General features: G+C 55.0%; 1 protein-coding gene across 2 annotated transcripts; it reads left to right on the forward strand.

Annotated features, from left to right (window-relative positions):
- SERINC2 (serine incorporator 2) lies at positions 1–22,937 on the forward strand. 2 transcript variants are annotated; one of them, XM_086716282.1, is made up of 11 exons: positions 1–68; positions 593–643; positions 11,720–11,881; positions 12,681–12,871; positions 13,261–13,340; positions 13,818–13,955; positions 14,866–15,035; positions 16,643–16,733; positions 17,045–17,186; positions 21,301–21,516; positions 22,382–22,937. In XM_086716282.1, exons 1-11 carry the CDS (start codon positions 54–56, stop codon positions 22,515–22,517), a joined length of 1,392 nt encoding a protein of 463 aa, XP_086572408.1. In that variant the 5' UTR covers positions 1–53; the 3' UTR covers positions 22,518–22,937. The 2 variants fall into 2 exon arrangements, with proteins under 2 accessions (XP_086572408.1, XP_025790119.1); XM_025934334.2 differs by lacking the exons at positions 1–68; positions 593–643 and adding an exon at positions 2,944–3,069.
- Positions 22,938–26,605: the final 3,668 nt, after the last annotated feature.

Raw genomic sequence — 26,605 nt, forward strand, 5'->3', positions numbered from 1 at the left:
GGAGAGCGAGGCCCAGCAGATAGGAGGATCAAAGGGAGTGCATCTGAGTCCTTATGGACGGAAGAATGGTAAGAAAGGATGGGACAAGAATGGACCGGGGAATGCTGGGGGTCACTGGGAGCTTGATCAGGGGATTATTCTTATATTGAGATTTGAAAACTGAGGCCCGGTGAGATCAGATTGGAGAAGCCTTGGGGTGAGTGGCAAAGAAGGTAGAGATTGTTTCCTTTGGCATCTGGAGAGCTGAGCACCTGCCTGGGTTGGGTGAGAGGCACAGAGGGATGGACCAAAGAACTCTTGCATATTTCTCTCAATGGGCACAGTTGACATAGTTTGATGTGGTTGGAAAAGCTGTGATGATCCTGAGTCCCCCACCTCCAGTGAGGCTCAGAGAAGCTGCTGACCGTGATCTTGCCTCCGGAGGCGTGAGAGACAGAGTGACTCTGGTCCACACAGGAGGTTCAAGACTGGGAGAGGGCTGGGCGGGCTGCGCAAGATGCAAGAAACGAAGCCTCTTTATCTACCTCCTCATTTCACCTCTCAATAACCCCCTGAGATAGCTCAAGCAAAAATCATGGTCTCCATTTTACAGATGAGAAGCATGAGGCTGAAGGAGGAGGGGTCGCCGGGAGAAAGCAGCCCAGTGAGTTATCCACAGCGCGGGCGGCCCCTCCATGCAGGGTGCCGTGGGGGCTGTGGGGGCCGCGCGCCTCGGTCTTGGGGATCTCGGGGAGGGGGGTACCGGGACAATGGCTGTGCATCACTCTGCCCTGGAAAATGGTAACCTAAAACCAGACACGGCTGGGTCTTTGTATTTGGGGTCCTGTTAATCCCTCCCTCCTTTCAGACGACTGCTTCTTGCTTCGAGTGCTTTCTCCATGTCCACAACTGCTCAGTGAAGTTAAGCAGCATGAGCACCCCCATTTCAGGGGAGGTGACGGAGGTGAAGTGACACCCCCCCCCCCAGCTATTGCTTATCTTGGTTTTGGATGCCTCCTCCTGGATCAGGCTGTGGGAGACAGGGAGAGGCTCAGGAAGGAAGCCTTAGGCCCTTGGGGCACACGTGTCAGAAGAAGCTGACCCAGGGGTGGACAACTGTGAGAAGGGCTCACTTCAGACTGCTTGGTAGCATTCCAGACACAGAGGATGGCTGGAGAGAAGAGGGCTGGGAATGGGCTCTTTGGGGATCAGACCAGTCACAACCAAGCTGAGGAAACTAGGCTTACAGTAGAATTCAGACATGCATTCATTCAACAAGCACCAACCACTTACTACGTGCCAGGCCTGGTGCTGGCATAGACGCGACTTGGACAAAGTCTCTTGAGGGTCTCAGACCAGGCCAGCACTGCGCCTATTTATTACTGGAGAGAAAGAGAGGGTATCGTCACCTCTGCTTTCCAAGAGAGGCAGTGAGATGTCAGGGGCAGACCTTGGGTTCTGAGGTCAAGGCCAGGCCTGGTGGTCTTCCGGCCCCGCCCTTCTGACCTGTGTGGCCTTGAGTAACGATAACGAGAACACGCCATAGTCACGGCCACTGTTCGTTCCGTGCTCAGCTGCCATATAGCACATCGTTTTACCTCCCTGAGCCTCAGTTTCCTCATCTGCAAATTGGTTGGGGTGGGCAATTAGTCTACTTCTCAGCGTTATTGTGGGGCTTGAATGGGACCGTGTGGGTGACAGAATTTGGTACATGCTCGAGCTTTGTGGTAACTTTAGTTATTTGTGAGGCCATAACAGGGGCCTGCTTGGTAGAAACACATAGAAGCTGGCGGATATTCGTCCCTAATTGGGCCGGGTAGTGGTTTGGAGGTGTTGGTCGTTCTCTTTACTGAGAAGGTAGGTATGGGACGCGAGCAAGGCTTCCAAGGGGGTGGGGGGCAAGGAGAAAAAGTCTTCCAAGAAAGGGGGGCAAGGAGAAAAAAAGACTTTCTGGGAGTGGGGAAGACTTTCCGGTGGCGGCGGGGGAGGCAGTCATGTGGACAAAAGTGTGGAGGAGGGAAACTGTAGGGTGTGATTGTGGAACAGTCCTGGTCACAAGTAATAGCCTGACACCCTATGAATCACCCAAGGAGGCAGTCAGGCCGGATCTTTGGCCCCAGGGCCAGCTGTGAGGCACCTAGACCTCCTGCCCTAACATTATCTGTATAGGGTTGGGTGAGGAGAGGGCTGGAGGGTAAACTGAGAGTAATTACAGAGCTCCCCTTCTGGGTCTCTCCCACCTACCCTGCAGTGTGGTCGGCTGGAAATGTGATCCACCCACCCCTTCTGACCTCCTTAGCTGGGGGCCAGAGTTTGGGCATCTCTAGGCGGCAATAAGCCGGCCAGCAGGAATGGCTCAGGGTAGCGGGTGGCCCAAGACAGGAGTCAACAGGTGGATGGAGGGAAGGATGGCTGAAAGAGTGTGAGGCCGGGGTCTTAGGAGCAACAGGGATGATGAAGAGCTCACATTTGTCAGGCATCTATTATGTGTCGTAACAGCCCCATGAGGTGGGCATCCTCACTTTACAGATGGGGAAACTGAGGCTCAGAGAGGAGAAGCGACTTGCCCAACTTTCTTTATCCAATCATGCGCCATTCAACACCTATGTTTTGGGTAGAGGCTCTACACCGAGGGGTTTGGGGTGATCACAACTTGGCCTCAGCGCCTTGGGAGGGGGGCAGTGTTGTAAGGTCGCACCGTGGCCTCGTTCGGACTCGAACCCGGGTCTCGGTATTTCCAAACCCTCGCTTTGGACCAGGACTTGCACCCGGGGCAGAGTCGGGTCGGCGGCACGGCTCGCACGGCCGCGGGGAATCCTGGCCCCCCCGCTCACTTTCCCTACCGGTCTCGCCCGGGCGCACCTGCCCCAGGTGAGTTTCGGGAGGCTCCGAGCGCCGCCGGAAAGCGACGAGCGGCTTCGGCAGGTGGGGCTGGGCGGGGCGGGGGCGGGGCCCGGCCGGGGCGGGGCGGGGGCGGGGCCAGGACCGGGCGTCCGGAGCCCCAGCGAACCCGCCGCCGGCGCCCCGCGCCCCGCGCCCCGAGCCGCCGCCATGGGGGCCTGCCTGGGCGCCTGCTCCCTGCTCAGCTGCGTGAGTCCCGAGCCCCGAGCCCGCCCGCGCGCCGCCGGCTCCTTCTTTGGCCCCGCACTTTTGTCCCGTCGTCTTCCTCCAAATAGTTTCTTCTTTTTCCTTCCTCCAAACTTGTCTTTCGGGGCCCGCACCCCGCCACCTCGCCCCTCGGGTCCCCGTGTCCCTCGGTCCCCCCACCCCCATCCCGGACCCGCGGGCGCCGGGGACAGCTGGTGTCCGGGGCTCGGGTTACCGCCGGGGGGAGGGGTTGGGGCACGCCGGGGTTGCGGGGGGAGGGGAGGGCCTTGGGCGGGCGCCCCTCCCGGGGACTGGGGACACTGAGGCCCAGAGCCCGGGGTGGGGGTGCGCGCCGCGGCCCCCGCTGGCCCAACTTCCTCGCGGGGCGCCCCTCGTCTCCCTCTCGGACATTATGATTCTTTGTGTGGCCCGCCTGGTCCCTGCCCCTCTCTGCGGTGTGTCTTTCTCTGTCCCTCCGGCAGTCCGTCCGTCAGCCTGTCGCCCTGCCCGCTTGCCTCAGTTTGTCCATGTGTATTTGTCTGACATCTGTTCCTGTCCGTTCGTTTATCCGACTGTCTTTGTCCGCCCGTGGCTGCTCCATCGGTTATTGTCTCACGGGTGTCTGTCCGTCTGTCCTACCGTCCAGTTCTGTCTCTCTGCGTCCGTCTCTGCCTCATTCAGCCTGGTTCACGCTAAGTGCCGGGCAGTTCCCCAAGGAACCCCAGCCCCTTCCCACTCTGGGCCCCATAGCCTGAAATGCGGGTGGGGAGGAAGCCCCCATCCGCCTTTCTAAGCCACCCCTGAGTGAGGTCGTTTTGGTTTGTCACCGCCACCGGGCCCAACTCTGGGTTGGAAAACCCAGGAATTGAGAGACTGGGGGGAGTACCTGGGCGCCTGGGCCCAGGGACCTGGGGTGGGGGGCAGCCAGCCTCTGCTTTGGGGCCCCGCAGCCAGCAAAGGGGAGGAGCTTCAGCCAGACCCCGGCTGGGAGGCCCCTTCTCCTTTCCCTCTTCCCAGCCCCCTCTCCTTTCCCTCTTCCCCTCATTAAACCCGAGGTTCATTCAGGCAGCTCCCTCCTCCTCTGCCCTACACAAAGAGGAACAGAGAGGAAGAGGGGGGTCTGGTGGCTGCTGAATCTCAGGACTTGCTTTCCTTTGTCCCTGATTTGTGTGTGCGTTAGGATGGGATGTAAGGGTGGCAACTTAGGGATCTAGCGATTTACTTCACAACCGTTTTCTGAGAGTGATATCTGCACAGAAAAGCTGTAGAGTGGGTCTCTGGACAGTCCCTGTCCTCTCTGGGCCTCCATTTACCCACCTGTGAAGTCTGTGTGGGCGCACATGTGCAGAATCAAGAGCTGGTCCCCGAGATCCCTTTCTGCCCAGTGAATTCTAGGTTTGGGCTGGCTCTCGGTGGCCAAGAGGGGTTTGCTTCCTGGTGGGGGAGGGAGAGCTTCCTCCAAGTTGACCAGATTTCCATTTGGCTGCGCTAGCTTGGGAGTGGCACCCGTTGAGGGGCGACCTGCCAATCCCCTGTGCCTGGTCTCTCCGCCTCCTTCATAATGCCATTTGAGGAAGATTGAAAAGTGCCCCACCCAGTTCCTGGCCAATAGTGAGTGGAGCTATTGTTATTATCATCTTGGAAAGGTGGGTGGAGACTTCCCTCTGGAGCCTAAGCTGGTCACTGAGTCACAGAATCCGACAAGGCTGAGACCAGAAGCCACATGACAGGTTTGCTCGAACCCTCAACACGCAGATGAAGAGAACTGCGGCTCAGAGAGGTTAGCTGACTTTCCAAAGGTTGCACAGTGAACGGATAGGGAACCGCACAGTCAAGATTAAAATCTGATTTCCTGGTCCAGGCGCTGTCCAGTGGTGGCACAGGCCAGCACTGCAGTGAGCACTATATATGTATCCCGTCATTCAGTCCTCACAGTGACCCCAGTGAGGTAGTTAATCATTCTCACAAATGATGAAACTGGATCAGAGAGGGAAGGTGATTTCTCCACAGCCACACAGTATTAAGCGGTGCAGTTGGGTGTGACTGGACACTGATAACAACCTGTTTCAATGGAGATTTGCCCCATAGGAGCAAAGTTCTAACAGGGGGCTCCTGGGCATCTTTGGAACATTCTGGAGTCTGAGGATCCTGGAGAAGACTCCTAGCCTTGACGTATTTGCATCTGCCCATCATGCCCTTCGGTCAGCATTTGTATTGGGCCGAGCATGAGTCCTGGCTCAGAGAAGATAAGATGGTCCCACAACGGGATTCTCTCTTTCTCCCTTTGCCCCTCTCCCCTGCTCGTCCTCTCTCTCACTCTCTCTCTAAAATACATAAAATAAAATAAAGATGGGCGCACAACAGGATGGGAGTCACAGGGCAAGCCAGCACACGGCCGAATGTTTCGGGAGGGCCTCCTTGAATATCTGCCTGCCGTAGAATCTAATTCTCTGCCCTGTACGTGTGAGGGAGCAGGAAGGGGTCAGACTATGGGACTCAGATCCTGGTGAGGGCAGTGACTTCGGCCCCTCCATCTCCTCTGCTTGTGTGACCGTGGGCAGTCACTGGTCCCCTCTCCCTGGGGCTGAGAGATTAGAAAGTGGGGAGGACAGTGGGGCCTCTCTCAGTTGGGACGATTAAATGGAACTGAGATGAACACGCCAGTATATTTAGCAGGAGGCTGGCCTGCAGTGGCTACTCGAAGCATCCCAGGGTGGTAAAATGCTCAAGACCACATTCGAGGAAGTGGTCAAGCCCGTGACATCCCGGCTGTCTGATTGTAGAGCCTGGGCTCTGTCTGAGCCACTTCACCGTCCTGCCCACAGGAGCCCATTTTATGGCAGAGGAAACTGAGTTCCACGGTGGGGAAAAGGCTATTACTCTTAGTGCTGCAGGGGGAAGTGAGCATGCACTGAGTGTTTTGGGGGCTGATCTCTTCTCTCTTGTATTTCGTCTAGTCCTAGGTTGGCTCAGCCAGTAATGGGGCTGTTCAAGAAGTCTACAAGGTGCATCCCATCCTTGCTGGGACCAGTTTTTTGTATCATTGTGGCAAAATATCCATAACATAAAATTTACCATTTTAGGGGTGCCCGGCTGGCTCAGTCTGTAGTCTTTTTTTTTTTTTAATTTATTTATTGTTTAATTTACATCCAAGTTAGTTAGCATATGGAGCAACAATGATCTCAGGAACAGATTCCTTAATGCCCCTTCTCCATTTAGTCCATCCCTCCTCCCACCACCCCTCTAGCCACCCTCTGTTTGTTCTCTATATTTAAGAGTCTTTTATGTTTTGTCCCCCTCCCTATTTTTATATTATTTTTGCTTCCCTTCCCTTATGTTCATCTGTTTTGTCTCTTAAAGTCCTCATATGAGTGAAGAACATGCAACTCTTGATCTCGGGGTTGTGAGTTTGAGCCCCAGGTTGGGTGTAGAGATTACTTAAGAATAAAATCTTAACGGGGCGTCTGTGCGTGGCTCAGTTAAGGGTCTGACTCCAGCTCAGGTCATGATCGTACAGTCATGTGAGTTCGAGCCCCGCGTCGGGCTCTGTGCTGACAGCTCAGAGCCTGGAGCCTGCTTCGGATTCTGTGTCTCCCTCTCTCTCTCTCTGCCCCTACCCCACTCGTGCTCTTTCGCTCTCAGAAATAAATAAACATTAAACAAATTTTTTTTTTTCTTAAAAAGATTGCATTTTAACCTTTTATTTTTTGGTTTTCAAGGAGCTTGTAATTTATCTTAGGAAACATGGTATATATATTTAAAATGGAGGTCTGTTTTTATGATATCGAAATGATACCATCCCAGATGAACAAGAGGGGGAAATATCGTGGGTTAAAGCACACAACAAAAACTCTGGGATCTGTCTTCCTTCCCTTTTGGAATCTGTTCCACCAGCGCTCTCGCCCTGTTCCCAGAGGTACCGCCCACCACCCCCTCCGTCTGTCTTCCGTCTGTGCCCAAAGTGACATTTCTGTAATGCAGATCTGATGCTCTGCTTCCTCCGCACCAGTCTTGCTCATGGCTTTCAGGATAAAGTGCAGACTCCCTGGCACTGCCCGCAGGGACCTTGGCCGTCACTTCCGTCACCCCTGTAGCCTCTCTTGCCAGCTGCCCCGAAGCAACAGTGTTTCTCACAGCTTAGCAGGTGCCAATCCCCTTGTAGGAACACCTTTCCCTTCCCCACCTAGCTAAGTGCTCACTCTTCTTTGAAAACTGCCCCCTCCTTTTTCCTTCTTGTGGTGAAATCCACATCACATGAAACTGACCAGTGTAGCCATTTTTAAGTGTGGGGGTTCAGTTCACATTGTTGTGCTGCCAGCCCTCCATCTCCAGAACTTTTTAATCTTCCCAAATTGAAAACTCTCTGCCCATTCAGTAATAATCCCCACCTCCCTCTCCCCAGCCTCTGGTAACCCCCCAGTCTGCTCTCTGTCTTTCTGCTTTGTGTCACTCACTGTAATGTCCTCAAGGTTCTTCTGTGTTGTAGCATGTGTAGAGCTTCCTTCCCTTTTAAGGCTCAGTAATATTCCACTGTATGGATAGACCGCGTTTCGTGGTCCACGGATACTTGGTTGACTTCCACCTTTTGACTGTTGTGAATAACGCTATTATAAACTTGAGTGTGCAGATACCTGTTTGAGTCCTTGCTTTTGACTAATACCCAGAAGTGGAGGGCCAGTTGGTTTTAAACAATACAGCTTTATTTTTTTTTAATGTTTGTTTGTTTTTGAGAGACAGAGCACAAAAGTAGGGGAGGGGCAGAGAGGGAGAGAGAGAGACACACACACACACACACACACACACACACACACACACACACAGAATCCGAAGTAGACTCCAGGCTCCCAGCTGTCAGCACAGAGCCTGACGTGGGGCTCAAACCCACAAACCATGAGACGATGACTTGAGCTCCTCAAGTAGTGAGGTGAGCTCCTCGTTGTTGGCAGTGTGTGAACGGCAGGGGCTACCTTCCGGGTGATTCTTCATTAGAAAGTCTGGACCAGTTGAATGCCAAGGAGCCCTGCAGCCTGAAAACGCTGAGACGCGGGGCTACCTGATTCCCCTTCCCGAGGACCCGGCTGCTGCTAGGACACAGCCAGTGTTCTGGTGCCTCTCTTTTGCTGCGGTTCCCCTGAGTGCATTTGGGGGAGGGGGTTTGTAATCGTAGCACAGGAGCAGCTCCGTGGCTGCCTTGGCTTCTCACATTGCATCATACATGTTAGTCCGTGTTGCTCTGCAGCCCGGTGACTTTTTTCTTTCCTGCCCCTGTTACGGTCCTTGGAGTAAATGGACCACCCCTGGCCCCTGGTGCAGGACATTTAGGTTATTTGCAGTCTTTTGAGATTCTCATAGGCCCGTAAAACCTAAAACTTTGCGTCCATTTTATTTTTGTCTTAATTTAAAACATTTTTTTAACGTTTGTTTACTTTTGAGAGCCGGGGAGGGGCAGAGAGAGAGGCAGACACAGAATCCCAAGCAGGCTCCAGGCTCTGAGCTGTCAGCACAGAGCCCAACTCCGGGCTTGAACTCACGGACCGCAAGATCATGACCTGAGCTGAAGTCGGACGCTTAACCAGGCGCCCCTTGTCTTCATTTAAAAGTTTTCTTCTTTAGTAATAAAATCAACTTTATTGAGGCATAATTTATATTGACTTCTGTTTAGCTACACGTACCCACTTAAGTATCATCTATGCATCTGCTGCATTCAGCAGAGAATCCCTCTTAGGGGAGGACCACGATGTCTTGATGGGCATTTAGTTCTTTTCAGTTTTCCCCTAGTCCTTTCCTTGTGTGAACAGTGCCGCGATGGTCTTGCATGTGCGCGCGTGTATGCGTGTATGCACGTGTCTGCCCTCGCTCGCGTGAGCTGGTAGCTCTGTAGGAAGAGGTTCTTGTAGGAGCGATGCTGGAGGTGGAGTGACCCGGTCAGAATGTAGGAACGATTGATTGCAAGGTGCCCAAGAACCCACCGGAAAGCCGCTGGTGGTGGCGGCTCGTGTGTGTCTTTCTCTCCCCGGTCTGGTCTGTCTGGCTGCCGGCCCTGGGAAAATTTCGAGGTTTCGAGTGTCAGCAACACCTGGATTTTGATCTCCCAGAATTAGAGTGAATCGAAAGGCCAAGCCCCCTCCCCCTTCCCCGATTGCAGTGGGGAAGCTTTTCTTAGGTCTCAAACGGAGATGGTAACAAGCCAGAGCCAGGCTCTGACTCGGGCACCTCAACTTCTGGCTCCCGAGATCAGTGCTTGTGGGCCTCCGTTGGCTTTTTCTGGCATTGGAGGGACTGTTTTGACATTAAATGAGACTGCCATTGATGAGCTAGTGAGCCCTTGGTACAGACGGACATGAGCTCAAACCCCAGGTCCTCAGCTTAATTGCTATGTATGACCTCGGTCGTGTCGCCTGTCTGAGTCATTTTCCCCATTTGTACGTGGGAGGTTATGACTCACTTACTCCATAGTGTCAGCGACACTTAATGTAGGTAAGGTGCTTGCTTACCAGGGTGCCTGGGAGCGGATAACTCATAAAGGATAGCTGTCACTATCACTCCTTGGCTCTCAGCACCGCTGTCCACTTGCCGGGTGACTCTGGCACATTCTTAACCTCTCTGATCTCAGTTTCCTCATCTGTAAAATGGGACTAATAGCCAGTCTGTCTGATAGCCAGGATGTTCTTTATGTCTGTAAAACACTTTTCTGGCATTTGCTTGTCCCCTCACCCCCCAGAAGGTGGCCAGGGGTAGGAGGCAGGGCTTGCGGTGAGTGCCGCAACGTGTAACCGTGAGTTGCTGGACAAGTTATGATTTGGACCATGAAGAAGAAATTCATTCTGCAAGTATTTCATTTCATTGTACTTGGCTGTGCGGGTGAGAGAGATGGGTGACGGGGCATTTCCAGGGGCGTTTCTATTCTTGGGAAGAAGGGAAGGGGAGACGGGAGGGCAGCTACATTTCAAGCAGAGTGTGCTGCGTGTCTGATGACCAGTCCAGAAAGTAGGGTGCTGGGTCCCTCTCAGCCTGCTCTCCGTAGAGCCAGTCTCGCAGCGTAAGGCTTTTCCTGTCCCCAGCTTTAACCCCTTGATGGAGGCCCTCTGCTCTGAGGTTGCACATGGCTGCCGGGTCCCGCCAGCCTGGCCAACCGCGCCACTCCCTGCTCGCCAAAGCTTCCGTCACAACGGCCTCTTTCTCTTCCTCCATCGTCCGGCTCCTGCCTGCCCCAGAGCAGCCTCTGCCTCTGTTCCCTCTGTCTGGAACACTCTTTCTTCCCCTTGGTCGGGAGAGGGCCTCCTCGTTCTTCAGCTCAGCTTAAATGTCACTTGTTCAGGGAGGGGACCCGCTACCCCCCGTCTAAAGTGGGCCCCCCTCAGTGACTCTCAGGGCAGCACCTACCAGGACAGGTGTAATGATCGTTGAGTGTGTTCCTGTAGGAGGGCAGAGCCGGTGTCTTTCTTGCTGTTGACTCTTAAATGCCTGGGTGAGGAGCTGGGGCTGTTTGGGGGAAGATAGACAGGTGACCAGGTATATCTGGTGGCGGGCCCGGTTCCCAGGAGGGTCAGCCTTCTTTTGGGGCGCCAGCTGTGAATACTGTGACATCAGCAGCCCCCAGAGTGATTTCAGCCAGTCCCAGGGAGGCCAGGGGCTGACTGGCGCCAGCTTGGGCAGAGGAGCCGGGAGAGGGAAAGGGTTAGACCGCCCCGCAGCAGGAAATCACAGCCACTCACAATTCTACATTCCATTCATTCAGCAGGCGTTTCTCTGAATGTTTCTTGAGGTCTTAACATATGTCTGGGGCTATGCCAGACACTTTGCCTTTGTTCACTAGGTAGTCACTGAGCTCCTGCTGTGAGCCAGGCACTATCCCCCGCTTTCTGGGACGACCACAACCCCTGCCCTGGTGGAGCTGACGTGCTAGAAACAGGGCGGGGGGGGACACACATGAATAAAATAGAAGGCCAGTCAGATGACAGTAAGTCCTATGGAGAGAAACTAAGCAGGGAGCGGAGAAAGGAAGCCTGAGCAGGTTACAATTTAAAATTCCTGGGGCATGTGGTGACTCAGTTAGTTGAGTGTCCGGACTTCAGCTCAGGTCATGATCTCACAGTTCGTGAGTTCAAGCCCCGCATCGGATTTACTGCTGTCAGCTCAGAGCCCACTTCAGATACTCTGTCTCCCCCGCCCCGTCCCCTCCCTGCTCACTCCCTCTCAAAAATGAATAAAACATTAACAAAATGAAATAAAATTCCTGTGACAAGTAGGTACCATTATGATTCCCACCTTATAGAAGGGGAAACTGAGGTTCAGAGAGGTTGAGTGAGTTAAATATGGTCACACAGCTTATCAGGGCCAGAGCTGGTCTTCTAGATGGATCGCTCTATCTATCTATCTATCTATCTATCTATCTATCTATCTTTTACCACTCTGCTTCCCCCTGCATCAGAAACAGTGTGACCCAACCTTTTCGAGGCTTGCTTTCCTCTGGGGCTTGTAAGTTAAATGGGATAATATCTGGGGAGGAGGTGCGCCCCTGTCTGGCAGGAGGAGGGCAGGCTCCGCCAGGATTAGGGGACAGGGAAGGGGGGGTGGTCATGGGTGCTCCTGCTTGGATGGGGAAGGGGAGAGGAGGGGGGGAGTAAGGGTGCCGTCCTGCCCTCCCCTGCAGGCGTCCTGCCTCTGCGGCTCTGCCCCCTGCATCCTGTGCAGCTGCTGTCCCTCCAGTCCTAACTCCACCGTGACCCGCCTCATCTTCACGGCCTTCCTCTTCCTGGGGGTGCTGGTGTCCATCATCATGCTGAGCCCTGGTGTGGAGAGTCAGCTCTACAAGGTGAGCGGCCCTGAGGGCAGGCAGGGGAGCGAGGTGGCCTGGAGGACTGGCCCGCAGCGAAGGCCCCGCTGCTGCAGGCTGGGGGTGCCCAGCCCTCTGAGGACGCTGGGCAGGAGTGACCCGGGTTGGTGACAGGGGCGTTTCTTCACGTGGGGAGGAGAGTTTGAACCTCACGTGGGAGTTCTGGTTTCTCATAAGTCTCCCTTGGAGAATCTTACTAATCATCGTTGTCCCCTGGACACTGGCCCCGGGGCATGCTGTCCCCTCCTTCGTGCTCAAGCCCCGTTTGGGGTCCTCTCTTCCCTTCCTCTCCGCGTTTCATAGCCTGGCACAGATCCAGGGCGACATTTGGGCCAGTGGCTCTGACACGTGTGCGCGTGTGTGAAGGTACGAATGCCCTGGGGAGTGTGCTAGAAATGCAGACTCTCAGCCCCCGCCTCAGAGACTCCGAGAGGGGCCCTGGAATCTCACTTTCCCCCAGAATCTCCGGGTGTTCTGATGTGGGTGATGGAGGAGAGCACTAGGGGGAACCCTGCTTTCGACAGAGCCATGAGGTCCTGAGGCTGCAGGTGCGACAGCAGGGAGACACGCAGAGAGTAACGACCCGTGACTGGACCCTGTGTCCCCATCTGTCCCGGGTTGGGTGGGGAGGGGATGCTCACTCTTAGGAGTTCAGCCCCAGCGGTGGGCAGGGGTGCAGATGGAGGGGAAGGAGGGGGCTTCCCTCCTGGCAGGCCTTGGCAGAGTCGGCCCGGGGTTCCAGGGGCAGGGGCCTTCACGCTGCTCTCTCTCCCCTCAGCTGCCGTGGGTGTGTGAGGAGGGGGCCGGGACCCCCGTCGTCCTGCAGGGCCACATCGACTGTGGCTCCCTGCTCGGCCACCGCGCCGTCTACCGCATGTGCTTTGCGACGGCAGCCTTTTTCTTCCTCTTCACCCTGCTCATGCTCTGCGTGCGCAGCAGCCGGGACCCCAGGGCTGCCATCCAGAACGGGTGAGGGCGCCCCTGCCCGCAGCTAGGACCCCCTGCCCGACTCCAGCTCCAGGCCCTGCCCCCACTCAGGAGCCACCAAAGCACAGAGATCAGCTCAGTTAGTTGCTCCCACTTCTCAGATGAGTAAGTCAGAGAGGGCAAGAACATGCTAAGGCCACACAGCACTGTAGTGACACGGTTGGGGCAGGAACCTGGGTGATCACTGTCACTCCAGCTTGGTCCTTCCCTCTGCCCCTCAGGGTTTTTCAAGGGCCGGGACAGACTTTCTGTGCCCACCAGACCACTAGAAAGTCCCTCTTCACCTGTCCCAGTACCTGCTCTTTGGGGGTGGGAGTTCTGGGGCCCACCCCCCACTTAGCCCCCCTGGCTCTCCTCCCCACCCCCAATAGATTTTGGTTCTTTAAGTTCCTGGTCCTCGTGGGCATCACCGTGGGCGCATTCTACATCCCTGACGGCTCCTTCTCCAACGGTAGGCAGCCTTGGCGGGAGGGATGGGGGCTCCCAGGAGGGAGGTGGGGTCTCCAGAGGGAGGAGCACTGGTGGGGGTTGCTCTTTGCCTCGGCACACGGACCCCAGGCTGCTGGCCCGGTCGCTGCCCCCCCCCCCCCCACCCAGGGAGACAGCACCCTGGTGCTTGGCCACATGGCCTTTAGACAACGTGGGGGGATCTGCGGAATGTGCCTCAGCCTGACCCTGCCACCTGCCATCTCTGTGCAGCATCTCTGTGCCTGGCTAGGGACATCCCTGAGGGCAGGGACTCTGCTGTTTCTCAGTGTCGCCATCGCAGGGGCGTGGCATGAACGGTTGTCGACTGGATAAATGTGTGTGAGAGGGAGACAACGGGAGCGTGCCTGCTGCGTGAATCCCAGGAAGCCCGGCACTCAGGCTGCTCCCCTACCGCCTCGCCTCCTCTCCCCTCACCTCTCCCTCCCCTCTCCCCACCCAGTCTGGTTCTACTGTGGTGTCGTGGGCTCCTTCCTCTTCATCCTCATCCAGCTGGTGCTGTTCATCGACTTCGCGCACTCCTGGAACCAGAGGTGGCTGGGCAAGGCCGAGGAACGTGACTCCCGGGCCTGGTATGCAGGTGAGCACCGCCACTCAGCCTCCAGAGTCCGGGGACTGGGACTTCCTGAGCGTCAGGGCGTCCCCGCAGCTACAGGAAAGCCTCGAGGGCATCTGGAACAGCCCCCTGCCCCAGGGCAGCAGTTGAACTGTCCAGGGCAGATGGAGGGAAGGGGCAGCTGGCTCTGGGGTCACTTGAAGGGGTGGTCAGAGGAGAGCCGAACCGGAGAGGCCTTGGCGGGGTCTGAGTTCAGCGGTTCCCACAGCACGGGCCACGCACAGCCAGCCCAGACCCAGCCAAATGACACTCGGTCACTGAAGCCCCCGTGGCAGGATGGGTGCCTGTTCAGCTGTCTTTCTGAGCCGATCAAGGAGAAAGGCTCACTCAGGAGCTGGTCTGGTTTCACGCCTCTCTCAGGCTGGTCTCTCTGACAGAGAGCAGGGCTTCAGCAGGTCACTATGCATCCAGTTGACTTTTCATTTTTTTTTAATTGCGAGAGAGAGAGAGGGAGGGAGAACAAGCAGGTGAGGGGCAGAGAGAGAGAGAGAGAGAGAGAGGGAGAGAGAGAATCCCAACAGGCTCTGCACTGTCAGTGCAGAGCCCGATGTGGGGCTCTAACTCACAAAGCGTGAGATCATGACCTGAGCTGAAGTCGGACACTTAATTGACTGAGCCACTCAGGTGCCCCTCCAGTTGGCTTTTTAAAAGACTGTTGTGTGTTCGCCATATTTCTTTGCATGGTTAACTTCTTTATGGCAAGGGAGCCGTCTCAGTTCAGGTGTTGGTGAATGACAGACGTTCAGGAGACTCCGATGTCATTCCTCCAATGAGGAAGCTGAGGGCTCACACAGGGAACTGCCCGACAGGCCCCCGGAGGGCTCGGGGGTCCCTGTGCCTCCTGACTCTGCTGCTTGCCACCCTTCCTGCCCAGGCCTCTTCTTCTTCACCCTCCTCTTCTACACGCTGTCCATTGCGGCCGTGACGCTATTGTTCATCTACTATACCCACCCCGGCCCCTGCTACGAGGGCAAGGTCTTCATCGGCCTCAACCTCACTCTCTGTGTCTGCGTCTCCATTGTCGCCGTCCTGCCCAAGGTCCAGGTGAGCCCACCTGTCTTTGCCCATCCTGATGCCAGGCCCCTTGGTGTGTGGGACTTCTGGTGTGAACCTTGGGGTCCTGGGACAGGGCTGTTAGTCACAGAGGCTTGGGCTAAGAGTGTGGACTCCCAAGTCAGCCTCCCTGGGTTGGAGTCCCAGTTTGCACATCTACATGCTGGGTGTCTTTAGGAAAGTGCCTTAACCTCTCTGTGCTTTTCTCTTCTCAAATGTAAAAATGAGGATAATACCTAGTCTTTGGAGTTATTTGCAGGATGGAGATAGAGTTTGTGAACACACAGAACAGGGTCGGGAGTAGAAGTATCCATCAGACATTAACTGTTGTTATCATTGTTGTCTTTATGGAAATCGGGAGACCGTCAGGGAGGACCACCGAGCAACGATTCCTAGACCTCTCAACAAGGGGTGCTGGGAGTTCCACAGTTTCTAGTCCCAGAACGTCTAGGGTAATGGGTGGGGCTCCCCAGGTCATCGTGTGCTTTTCAGAAAGCCTCTGAGCCCAGGGGTGCCTCGTGGCTGGGGATCTCGCCCCACCAGGGACTTCACAGCTAGCTTGGGTAGCCTTTGAGGGTCTTTAGCAGAAAGGTGGGGAACCTCCCTTCTGGTCAGAGCCTCTATTTCCAGGTGAGAAAACTGAAGCCCACAGAGGGTGATCCCTCTGTCCCAGCTCACACAGCAATCAGTATTCATTCAACAAATACTTCCGGAACACTTACTGTGTACCAGGCCCTCTTGTAGGTGTTGGGGATACAGCTGTGGAGAAGAGGGGGAAGAATAACAATAGCTACCAGTCGATGGCATCTGTCCTGTCATTTAATCGTGCACCATCATCGTCCCCACTTTCCACTTTCATACTTTCTTGGAGGAGGAAAGACACTCGCCTGAGGTCACCCAGCTGGTAGGGGGCAGAGCTAGGGGGTGGAACAGGCAGACTGTCTCCAGACCCTGTGCTTTTTTTTTAGTTTCTTTCTTTCTTTCTTTCTTTCTTTCTTTCTTTCTTTCTTTCTTTCTTTCTTTTTGAGATAGAGAGAGAACAAGCGGAGGCAGGGGCAGAGAGAGAGGGGGGAGAGAGAATCCCAAGCAGGCTCTGCACTCCCAGCACGTAGCCCGATGTGGGGCTTGAACCCATGAACAGTGAGATCGTGACCTGAGCCAAAATCTAGAGTCGGATGCAGGCATAGCGAGTGCAAAGGCCCTGAGTGGGGGAGAGGGTTTGGTGGGTTCTGTGGACAGAGAGGAGGCCACTGTGGCTGCCCTGCGGTGGGAGGTGGGTGGGGAGGAGCTTGAGGGGGCGTGGCCAGGTGGAGAAAAAAGCAGGGGTGAACACGGAGGGCTTTAATCCAGAGTGAAGCGTTCTCAGCAGGGGAGCGACTGAGATGATTTGTTAAGAGGAAGAATGGAGACTCCATGTTTGGGCAGCCGGGGTGGGTGGTGGGTGGCCTGGGTACTGTGTTTTCCCGAAGGGTGTGCGGTGGGATGGCTCTAGGGTGCTGGGGCTTTCTGAGGTCCCCTGGTTGGGAGGGAGTGGGCTAGGTGTGGGTGGGGTGTCCCCCACGTCTGACGGGGTCTTCCTGATGGATTGCCTCTGCCAGGACGCCCAGCCCAACTCGGGTCTGCTGCAGGCCTCCGTCATCACGCTCTACACCACATTTGTCACCTGGTTGGCCCTGTCCAGTGTCCCTGGTGAGTACAGGCCTGGATTCGAGGAAGCCTGGGCTCATTCCTGGGTCAGTAGCGACCTTCTGGGGGGGCTGGGGACCCTCACAGGTGTCAGGGACACCTCAGCCCAGCCTGTTCCTCATGCCAGTCCTTCAGGGAGTAGGAGGACCCTCTCTGTTCCAGGATCTATTTCCCTGTCATCTGTCTGCTAAGTTCTGTCTGTCGCTGGGATTTGGACGGTCAGTTGTATGTCTGTCTGTCCATTTGGGTTGGCTGTCTGCCCTACCCCAGACCTGGCCTGCATGGGCTGAGGGGGACTGGTCTCCCATCCCTAGACCAGAAATGCAACCCTCACCTGCTGACCCACTTGAGCAACGGGACGATCCTGGCAGGCCCCGAGGGCTACGAGACTCACTGGTGGGATGCACCGAGCGTCGTGGGGCTCATCATCTTTATCCTGTGCACCGTGTTCATCAGGTAGAGTGGGGGGGGGTCTGGCTTCTGGGGAAGTGTCACGTTGGCGGGGCCTGATGGCGCGAGCAAGGGGAAGATGTGGGAGCCAAGACACCAGGCCGGGAGGCGCACTCAACACGTGCATGTCCAGCATTGTGCTAGTGGAGAAACCGAGTCCCTCAGGGGGGCACAGCATGACTGGGCTGCGGAGGCAGGGTTGGACGCTGCCTCCTGGGCCAGGGACGCTTCTTGCACATCTGGGCCAGGGACTTGCCTAGCTCGGTAGGGGCAGGCGCCTGTGGGGGCAGGGGAGAAGCCTGGACTGGGGTCAGCAGGTACAGGCTCTGTCACTCACCTGCTGTGTGGTCTTTCTGAGCTTCAGTTTCCTCTTCATAAAATGAAGAGGGTAACCTCCAATGCCCAGAGTGGTCGTGACCCCTACAGTGTCACCTGAGAGGGGGCAGCTCATACTTAAGATCACACAACTTAAAAAAAATTTTTTAATGTCTGTTTTTATTTTTGAGAGAGAGAGAGAGAGAATAAGAGGGGGAGGGGCAGAGAGAGAGGGAGACACAGAGTCCAAAGCAGGCTCCAGGCTCCAAGCACAGAGCTCGATGCAGGGCTCAGACCCACGAACTGTGAGATCATGACCTGAGCCGAACTAGATGCCCAATCGGCTGAGCCACCCAGGCACCCACATAACAACTTTTTTTTTTAATTTATTTTTTAAATTTTATTTTTTACATATACATCCAAATTAGTTACCATATAGTGCAACAATGATTTCAGGAGTAGATTCCTTAATGCCCCTTACCCATTTAGCCCATCCCCCCTCCCACAACCTCTCCAGTAACCCTCTGTTTGTTCTCCATATTTAAGAGTCTCTTGTGTTTTGTCCCCCTCCTTGTTTTTATATTATTTTTGCTTCCCTTCCTGTATGTTCATCTGTTCTGTGTCTTAAAGTCCTCATACGAGTGAAGTCATATGATATTCGTCTTTCTCTGACTAATTCCGCTTAGCATAATACCCTCCAGTTCCATCCATGTAGTTGCAAATGGCAAGATTTTGTTCTCTTTGATTGCCAAGTAATACTCCATTGTATATATATATGTATACACACATATATATATACCACAACTTCTTTATCCATTCATCCATCGATGGACATTTGGGCTCTTTCCATACTTTGGCTATTGTCGATAGTATGGCTATAAACATGGGGGTGCATGTGTCCCTTCGAAACAGCACACCTGTATCCCTTGGATAAATACTTAGTAGTGCAATTGCTGGGTCCTAGGGCAGTTCTATTTTTAATTTTTTGAGGAATTTCCATCCTGTTTTCCAGAGTGGCTGCACCAGCTTGCATTCCCACCTGCAGTGCAAAAGAGATCCTCTTTCCCCGCATCCTCGCCAATATCTATTGTTGCCTGAGTTGTTCATGTTAGCCATTCTGACAGGTGTGAGGTGATATCTCATTGTGGTTTTGATTTTATTTCCCTGATGATGAGTGATGTTGAGCATTTTTTCATGCGTCGGTTGGCCATCTGGATGTCCTCTCTGGAGAAGTGTCTATTCATGTCTTTTGCCCATTTCTTCACTGGATTATTTTTTTCTTTGAGTGCTGAGTTTGATAAGTTCTTTATAGATTTTGGATACTAACCCTTTATATCCGATATGTCGTTTACAAATATCTTCTGCCATTCCATTGGTTGCCTTTTAGTTTTGCTGATTGTTTGCTTCGCTGTGCAGCAGCTTTTTATTTTGATGAGGTCCCAGTAGTTCATTTTTGCTTTTGTTTCCCTTGCCTCTGGAGACGTGTTGAGTAAGAAGTTGCTGTGGGCAAGATCAAAGAGGTTTTTGCCTGCTTTCTCCTCGGACATTTTGATGGCTTCCCGTCTTACATTTAGGTCTTTCCTCCATTTTGAGTTTATTTTTGTGTATGGTGTAAGAAAGTGGTCCAGGTTCACTTTTCTGCATACTGCTGTCCAGTTTTCCCAGCCCCACTTGCTGAAGAAACTGTCTTTATTCCACTGGATAGTCTTTCCTGCTTTGTCAAAGATCAGTTGGCCATACGTTTGTGGGTCCATTTCTGGGTTCTCTATTCTGTTCCATTGATCTGAGTGTCTGTTGTTTGTGCCAATTACAACTTTTTTTAAAGGGGCATCTTAGCAAGTGTTTATCGGTAGGGACCCTGGAGCCAAACTGCCTGTGTTTGAACCTGTCACTGCCACTCACCAACAGGGTGATCTCTGGCAGGTCACTTAACCTTTCTTTCTGTGCCTTAGTTTGCTGGTCTGTAAAATAAGGATAAAAATAGCACCTACTTCACTGGATTGTTGAAAGATTATAGATGAGTCAGTATGTATAAGGCACTTAGAAAAGAACTTGGCAGGGAGTGGGAGCCAAGTGTTTGCTTTTATTGCCAATAGCTGTGAACATTTATTTGCACAGCTGGGTGGCGGTGAGTGACTGTTTTGCGAGGGTCACCAGACGCTAATACTGAGCAGAACTGCTGTTTACGCTCAATCTGGCTGACTCATTACTGCCTCCTCGAGGCCCCACATGGCTCCCAGCGCCGCTTCCCATGTCTCCCCTCACGGCCAGGAGGGAGCCTCTGTGCCGCTCCTCTCTTCTCCCCGCGTCGTCCATCCCGGTCAGGGCCCGTTCCCCTAAGAGCAGCACACCTGTCTCGGAACATTTTGAGGCCGTTGCACATTTTGTTTTGTTTTGACCTTTTTTTCAAAACCCTTTCTCCAAGCCAAGCCTGGGCAGTTCGCAAACGTCTCTCTTCATCACCTCATTTGATCCCTTTTTCAACCTGGAAAGGCCCACATCACCTCCAATTTGCAGAAAAGGAGACTGGAGGCCCAGGAGGAGCAGCCGCCTGTCTGAGGCCGTGAGCATGCGGTGGCCGCAGACCTTGAGGACATGGTCCCCGCTGGTGGCGATCCAGGCACCGAGCTGTTGCCCGCTGCTTCCGGAACGCACGCCTCCCCAGACTGTGGTCACTGGGCAGCGGCTCTGAGAGCCCCGGGGACTGTCTGTTCTTTTTTAATTTTTGTCTTTCTTATTATGTTGATATATTTATTTTTTGAGAGAGAGAGAGAGAGAGAGCAAGCCGGGGAGGGGCAGAGAGAGAGAGAGAGAGAGAGAAGAGAAATCCCAAGTAGGCTGCATGCTGTCAGCACACAGCCTGGTGTGGGGCTCAAACCCACCAACCATGAGCTCATGACCTGAGCCAAAACCAAGAGTCAGATGCTTAAATGACCGAGCCATCCAGGCACCCCAGGGGCCTGTCTGCTCTTAGCATGGTTCTTAGAACCCAGGAAGCAAAGAAGTGTGAACAGCTATGCCCAGCTACGTCCCTGGGACCTGGGCTCCTGTGTATTAGATGTCAGCATGATGTTTTGGTGATCGGGGTCAGCGAAAGCTCAGTCAGTGACTTCTCCACTTGATGGGGTGGGGCTGGGGCCCAGAGCTCCTTCTTGTCACTTTTTTTCTAAATGCAAGTTGGATCCGCAAAATTGCCTTGTGTCTCAAACTATTAAATACTGTTAAAAATACCAAGACCTCATTACAGAAAAGAAATGACAAAAAACCATTACTCTTGTATTTTTAAATTATAAACATGAAGAAAGGGGACATAATTGGTAAAAGCGCTCACCCAGTAGAAGGAAAACGAACTTGATAGCAAATGAGCGTTCTTAACGATTAACATTATTAGTGAATGTCATACCTGGCATGTCACTGGCGGTACTGGGTGCTCAGTACCTGTTTACAGACCTGGCGAATGGACAACCTGAGTAACAGTGCTTGTTTCTTTAGTTTATACTCTGTGCCGGGCATAGTGCAAGGGGCTTTACCTTATTAATCCTCCTGGCAAGCCTGAGAGGGAGGTGCCGTTCTCCCCAATTTTACAGAGGCTCAGAGAGGTCACGTGTCTTGCCTCAGGCCACGGAGGGAGTGGGAGTGGAGTTCAGAGTCAAAGCAGTTAGATAATTTCTGGGCCCAGCGCCTAAACAGCAGGTCACCGGGCCCCGAGGTTCCAGAACCGTTGTGCCCGTTGCTGTGACCGACGCCCTGGCTCACGAGGCCCCCTGGAACTGCCCACCTGCCTCCTTCCTCCCTCCCCCCGCAGTCTGCGCTCCTCAGACCACCGGCAGGTTAACAACCTGATGCAGACAGAGGAGTGCCCGTCCGCGCTGGAGGCCACGCAGCAGCAGCAGGTGGCGCCCTGCGGGGGCCGGGCCTTCGACAATGAGCACGATGGCGTCGCCTACAGCTACTCTTTCTTCCACTTCTGCCTGGTGCTCGCGTCCCTGCACATAATGATGACGCTCACCAACTGGTACAGGTGCGTGCAGCCTGGCCGCGCACGGATGGAACCCGCCGTGCCAGGATGTGTGGGGCACGCGTGTCCTCTCCTCTGGCCCCTCCCTGGGTTCTTCCTGATGCTCAAGGCTTGGGTGATGTCCAGGACCCTCCACAGAGCCTGCCCGTCCGTGCCCCAGCTTCCCTGCTCGGCAGCTGGCACCTTCACTAAGCCCCCGAGAAGGAGGCGACCGCGGGCTTGTGCAGGGCACAAGGGGGTGTACAGATCACGGGTGGTGATTTGCATTCTGAGGTCAGAGTTGGGATTCACGGCGGGAGGGTTAGGATTTAGGGTGTGGGGTTAGAATCAAAGTCACAGGGTCAAGAGTAAGAGTCATGAGGTCAAGGGTTGGGATTGGGCACACACAAAGTCACAGATTTGGCCATTGGGTTAAAATTGGGGCTAGCAGGCCGTAAAGCCAGGATTGAAGTTTCCAGGTCAAGGAGCTACGATTTAAGAGTCAAGGGGCAGATTTAAGGTCAGAGATATCAGAACTTGGTCATAAGACCAGGGGCCAGGGATGGAGTTACAGGATTGAGGGTCAGAGGCCAGGTTGGAGGTCAGGACTGGAGCTCCAGGGTCCCCAAGTGAGGTTATAACATAGTCTAGGACGGGGTCAGTGTTGAAATTGAGGTCAGGGTCAGGTCGGTGGTATTTGTCGAAAGCTACATCTGGGGTCAAAGACATAGCTAAGGCCAGGTGTCAAACCTATCAAGAGAGGGGGGCTAGGGTTGCAGAGTCAGAGCCAGAGTCGAGGTCAGAGGTCGCACCGGGGTCGTAAGGGCAGGGCCGGATCTGCGGTCACGGCGCCGGGGGCCCGGCTCACTGGGATCATGGTGTGTCGCAGACCCGGCGAGGCCCGGAAGATGATCAGCACGTGGACGGCCGTGTGGGTGAAGATCTGTGCCAGCTGGGCGGGGTTGCTCCTCTACCTGTGGACCCTGGTGGCCCCCCTCCTCCTGCCGAACCGAGACTTCAGCTGAAGCGGCCCCCTGCAGCCAGCCCGCTCAGAGTCTCCGGGCTCAGTGAGTCTGCCACGCTGAGCCCCTACCCCTACCCCCCTCCAGGACTCGCCTCTGAGCTGGGCCCCCTGTTCTTAGTGCCTTCAGGGATGAGATCCAGACCACAGAGCTGCCTCTTCCTTACCTTTGTCCCCTGTCACCTGTACTTCCCCTCTTGGGAAAAAAAGGGCCCCTTATGCTCAGGCTCCCCAGGAGAGGGTCCTGAAGGAGAGAACCACTCAGAGCCACTCGGAGAGTGGGAGCACTCCCCACGATGGGGTGCCCAGCACTGAGGCCTGGATATTCCTGACCACGTCCCCCAGGGCACCCCGCCCCCTTCCCGGACTCCGTGCCTTACCGGGTCTCCAAGACTTTATGCAATAAACAAGCCAGTGCACGTGCCTCCCCCTGTTCTGTGCCCCTCACCCTGGGTGCGGCCCCCATGCCATCTGGGGCCAGTGTGGGGGTGGACACAGAATGTCAGAGCTGAGGGGGTCAGAGGAGGGACCTGGGCTCTGTTCTGTAGGTCGTGGGGAGCCTTGGGGTGGAGGCGGGGCAGGCTACTGGAGAAGGAGAGGCTTTGGAAAAAGGAAGTCGGGGCCAGGAAAGGGCCTGGAACAGTGTCTGCACGAGGGGTGGTGAGGCCAGAGTCAGGCTGGAGAGGGGAGTTTGTGCAGGGCGGCTGAGGAGGCCATCTTTGGTGTCCTACCAGTGCCAGCCCTGAGCCCCTGCCCACCTCTGGCTCCTTCCTGCTGTAGCCGTAGTCCTTGCCACCTGCTTTGGGTCAGGTGCCCTAGGGAACGCGGAGAAGAATCTGACCCATCACCCAGACCCAGTGTGCTGTGGAGAAGAGCGTGCACTTGAGTCAGCCAAGCTGGCTCGGACCCAGTGAACCTTGGAAGCCGTGGGGCTTCTGTGGGACTCCAGGCAAGTCTTTCCCCTCTGGGCCCTGGCTCTTCATCCATCAGCCGGGAAAACGCCACCCACTCCCAAGCTGTTGGGAGGCACGGATGAAGCAGCCTCCGTGACGTGCCTGGCAGGTGCTCAAAGAGTACGATCAGTTCCCATCTCCGAAGGTGCACGGTGATGCCGGGAGGGAGAGGGGCTACAGACAGGTTCCTGGTTCGGCCCCAGGGCCTGGTGTGAGCCGACGACGACTGACCGTAGGCCAAGCATCACTTCCTTGTGTGGGTGTGACAGATCGGCATGGACGTGACTGGGTTTGCCGGGTGCTGGGGGTGCAGTGGCCAGGGACACGTCTTCCAGGGAGCTCCTGGATTGTGGCGGGGGGGGGGTGCAGGGGTGGAGGCAGCACAGGTGCACAGGGGTGCACTGCGGGGACACCTGACACGGGCCAGGAGTCAGGCCAGACATCCTGAAGAATGCGTGGAAGCCAGCCAGGTCAAGAGGAATGGGAGAAGGCAGAGGGGACATCATGTGAGCAAGAGAGAAAGTGGGGGAGGGAGCCTGGGTGGTTCAGTAGCTTGAGCATCAGGCTCTTGATTTTGGCTCAGGTCATGATCCCAGGGTCATGAGATAGATCCCTCTGTCTGTCTGTCTGTCTGTCTGTCTCTCTTCCTCTGCCTCTCCCCTGACCGCGCATGTTCTCAATCTCTCTAAAACAAAAAATAAATAAGTGAAAAATTCTTAGAGAGAGAGAGGGAGAGAGGCGTTCCAGGATAATGAGGAGTGCGGGGTGGCTGGTGTGCAGGGCATGGGGGTGGGGGGCGGTCAGGAGTCGGTGTGAGCTGGGAGAGATGGGCTGGGCCGGGATCATACAGGCCCTTGGGGGCCGTTGTTGAAGAGATCAGATGTTATCTTCAGTGCAGAGGGGAACCATGGAGGGTTTTGGAGCAGGGTAGGAGCGGTGAAGGTGGGAGGCAATCACGGGGAAGCCCCAGAAGGCTTCGAGCTGAGCAGTGACATGGACGGGTTGTTATCTTAGAAGGATTCCCCTGGATGAAATGGAGGGTGTGGTAGCTGGGACAGGTGCCAGAGCCCGGGAAAGAAGGCAGGGGGTGGGGGTGTGGTCTGGAGCGGGGCCCAGGAAGGCTTCTCTCAACCCTGGGACAGACCCCGGGGATGCTGTTGGCCCTGGGTGCCTTTCAGCCCAAGGAAACCCTCTCCATGAGGCAGCCTGTTCCTTCCCCCACCCACCCCACCCAACATTTCATTTGTTTCCTCATTTCACCTTCGGGAGAAAAAGCCCACGCTGTGCTCCTGCTAACCTTTCTTACAAGCTTGTAGAAGTGGACCGTTTTGTCCTGCTTTTGTGTCCTCTTGCTCTATAGTCTTCAAGTTATTCATTCAACAAACATGCACCGAGCGTGAGTTCTGGGCCAGGGTCCGGGCCGGGGGCGGGCCTGGCAGGGAAGGAGGCAGAGGCCAGGCGGAAGAGTCTGGATCTCTGGCTAAGGAGTTTCAGGTCCCAACTTGGGGGTCACCGCCTCTGAGAAGCCACCTGGGTTTCTCTCGGCCCCCAGCGGTATTTCCCCAGTCCCTGTTCTGCCCTCCAGGAAGGCGATGGCCACACTCGCTCACCTGGCCATGGACTGACTCTCTGGGCCGAGCGAGCGTGAAGCCCACAGATCACGTGGGGCAACGGGCAGTGCGGTGTACTGGAAAGCTCTGCGGGCTCCGCTCCGGTCATCTCTGCACGGCCGCCGCACCATGGGACCTTTGGCAGCTCTGTCGCGGCCTCTGAGCCTCAGCTGCAGCTTTGGTACAATGGCAGCCGTAGCGGTTCTGTGAACCATAAAAGCATGGTGCCCCGGTGGGCCGCGCGGTGTGGTAACGCAGCAGACGTTCCCAACCCCCTCCTCCCTTTCCTGCCACCCTCGCAGGGGCTGGCGAAGTCAGCCGGTCACTTTGCAGCTTCCCTGAGAGAAGGGGGCATCTGACAACATTGTGGCCGATGACAGCCAAGTGGGATGGTAAGGAGTCATTCTAGGGGAGGGGCTGCTTCTCTTACGAGGCACTGTTCGTCCCCCACCCGCCCCCCCCTCCTGTCTGAACACAAAATGTGATGCCTGGGGCTACAGCAGCCTCCCTTGGGACCGTGAGGCACCGAGCTTGACGATGGGAAACCAACAGAGGGAGAGGACCGTGGGGCGAGAGACAGAGGAGTCTGGGTCCTCGGTGCGCCCTTGAGCTGCTGCCTGTCTCCACGCTTCTGTGACGCGAGGAAAACCAATGTCAATATATTGGAGCCCCTGTTGATTGGGTATACGGTTCCCTGCAGCTGAATGTATTTCTGGCATAACATGTGACGTGATCGTTAATTTTAGTGATAATAAAAACAATAAACAAGAGAAACTATCCCAGGACTGTTGGGTAGCCATAGTGTAGCATGCACACTCATAGATACAGATATATTTATAAATAAATGTATATATTATGTACTTATATACCATGCATGTCTGTTTAGTAGCAGGAGAAACTGTGACGAGATCGTTTTTTGAGACACTGGTTTTTCTGTGCTCTCCCAAACACACACGAGAGAAGAAAGTTCTAGATCTCGCTGCCTTGGGGGAGGTTTGAGGGAGAGCGGGAAGCGGGAGGGAGAGGTTACCTGCGAAATAACCCTTCCCCTCCTACCTTTGGTATCCAAAAGCCCAGTCTGTTGAGAAGCTTCTGGGCAGTGGGGGAGGGGCAGTGAGGGGGCAGCACAGGTGCCTCCTGGAGGGAGAGGAGAGAGGAAGAGCCCTTGCAGAAACTCGATGAGAGATGAGACCATTTCTCCCAGACCCTAAAGAAGTTCTCTGTGACAGAAGAGGGGGTAGGGGGCTGTGGGTTCTGTTAGCAAGGGTGGGGGTCCCGGTTTCCTGCTGAGCTGGGGGAGCTGGGCAGAGCCTGGGGGAGCTGCTGGGACCTGCGGAGGGGTGTGTGTGGAGGGAGTGGAAGCTCAGTTTCCACCTGGCGACTGGTCTCGCCCCCTCTCCCCACTCCCCGCCTCGCTGCTACACGTGACCCCAGGACTTTTGCACTTATCTTGGAGGGGCAAACAAACAGTACAAGAGTGTGAAAAGCATTTATCTGCTTCGCTTTTTCAAGCAGCAGCGGAGGATTCT

Source organism: Puma concolor, chromosome C1 (assembly GCF_028749965.1).
Source record: "Puma concolor isolate L17-30 chromosome C1, mPumCon1.1.hap2, whole genome shotgun sequence".
Taxonomy (NCBI): domain Eukaryota; kingdom Metazoa; phylum Chordata; class Mammalia; order Carnivora; family Felidae; genus Puma; species Puma concolor.

What these genes read in the sequence shown, in the direction of transcription:
- SERINC2 (XM_086716282.1), top strand. An exon ending in TGACGGCTCCTTCTCCAACG is followed by an intron (nt 13,341 to 13,817) that starts GTAGGCAGCCTT and finishes CTCCCCACCCAG; the next exon opens with TCTGGTTCTACTGTGGTGTC. An exon ending in CTGTGCACCGTGTTCATCAG is followed by an intron (nt 17,187 to 21,300) that starts GTAGAGTGGGGG and finishes CTCCCCCCGCAG; the next exon opens with TCTGCGCTCCTCAGACCACC.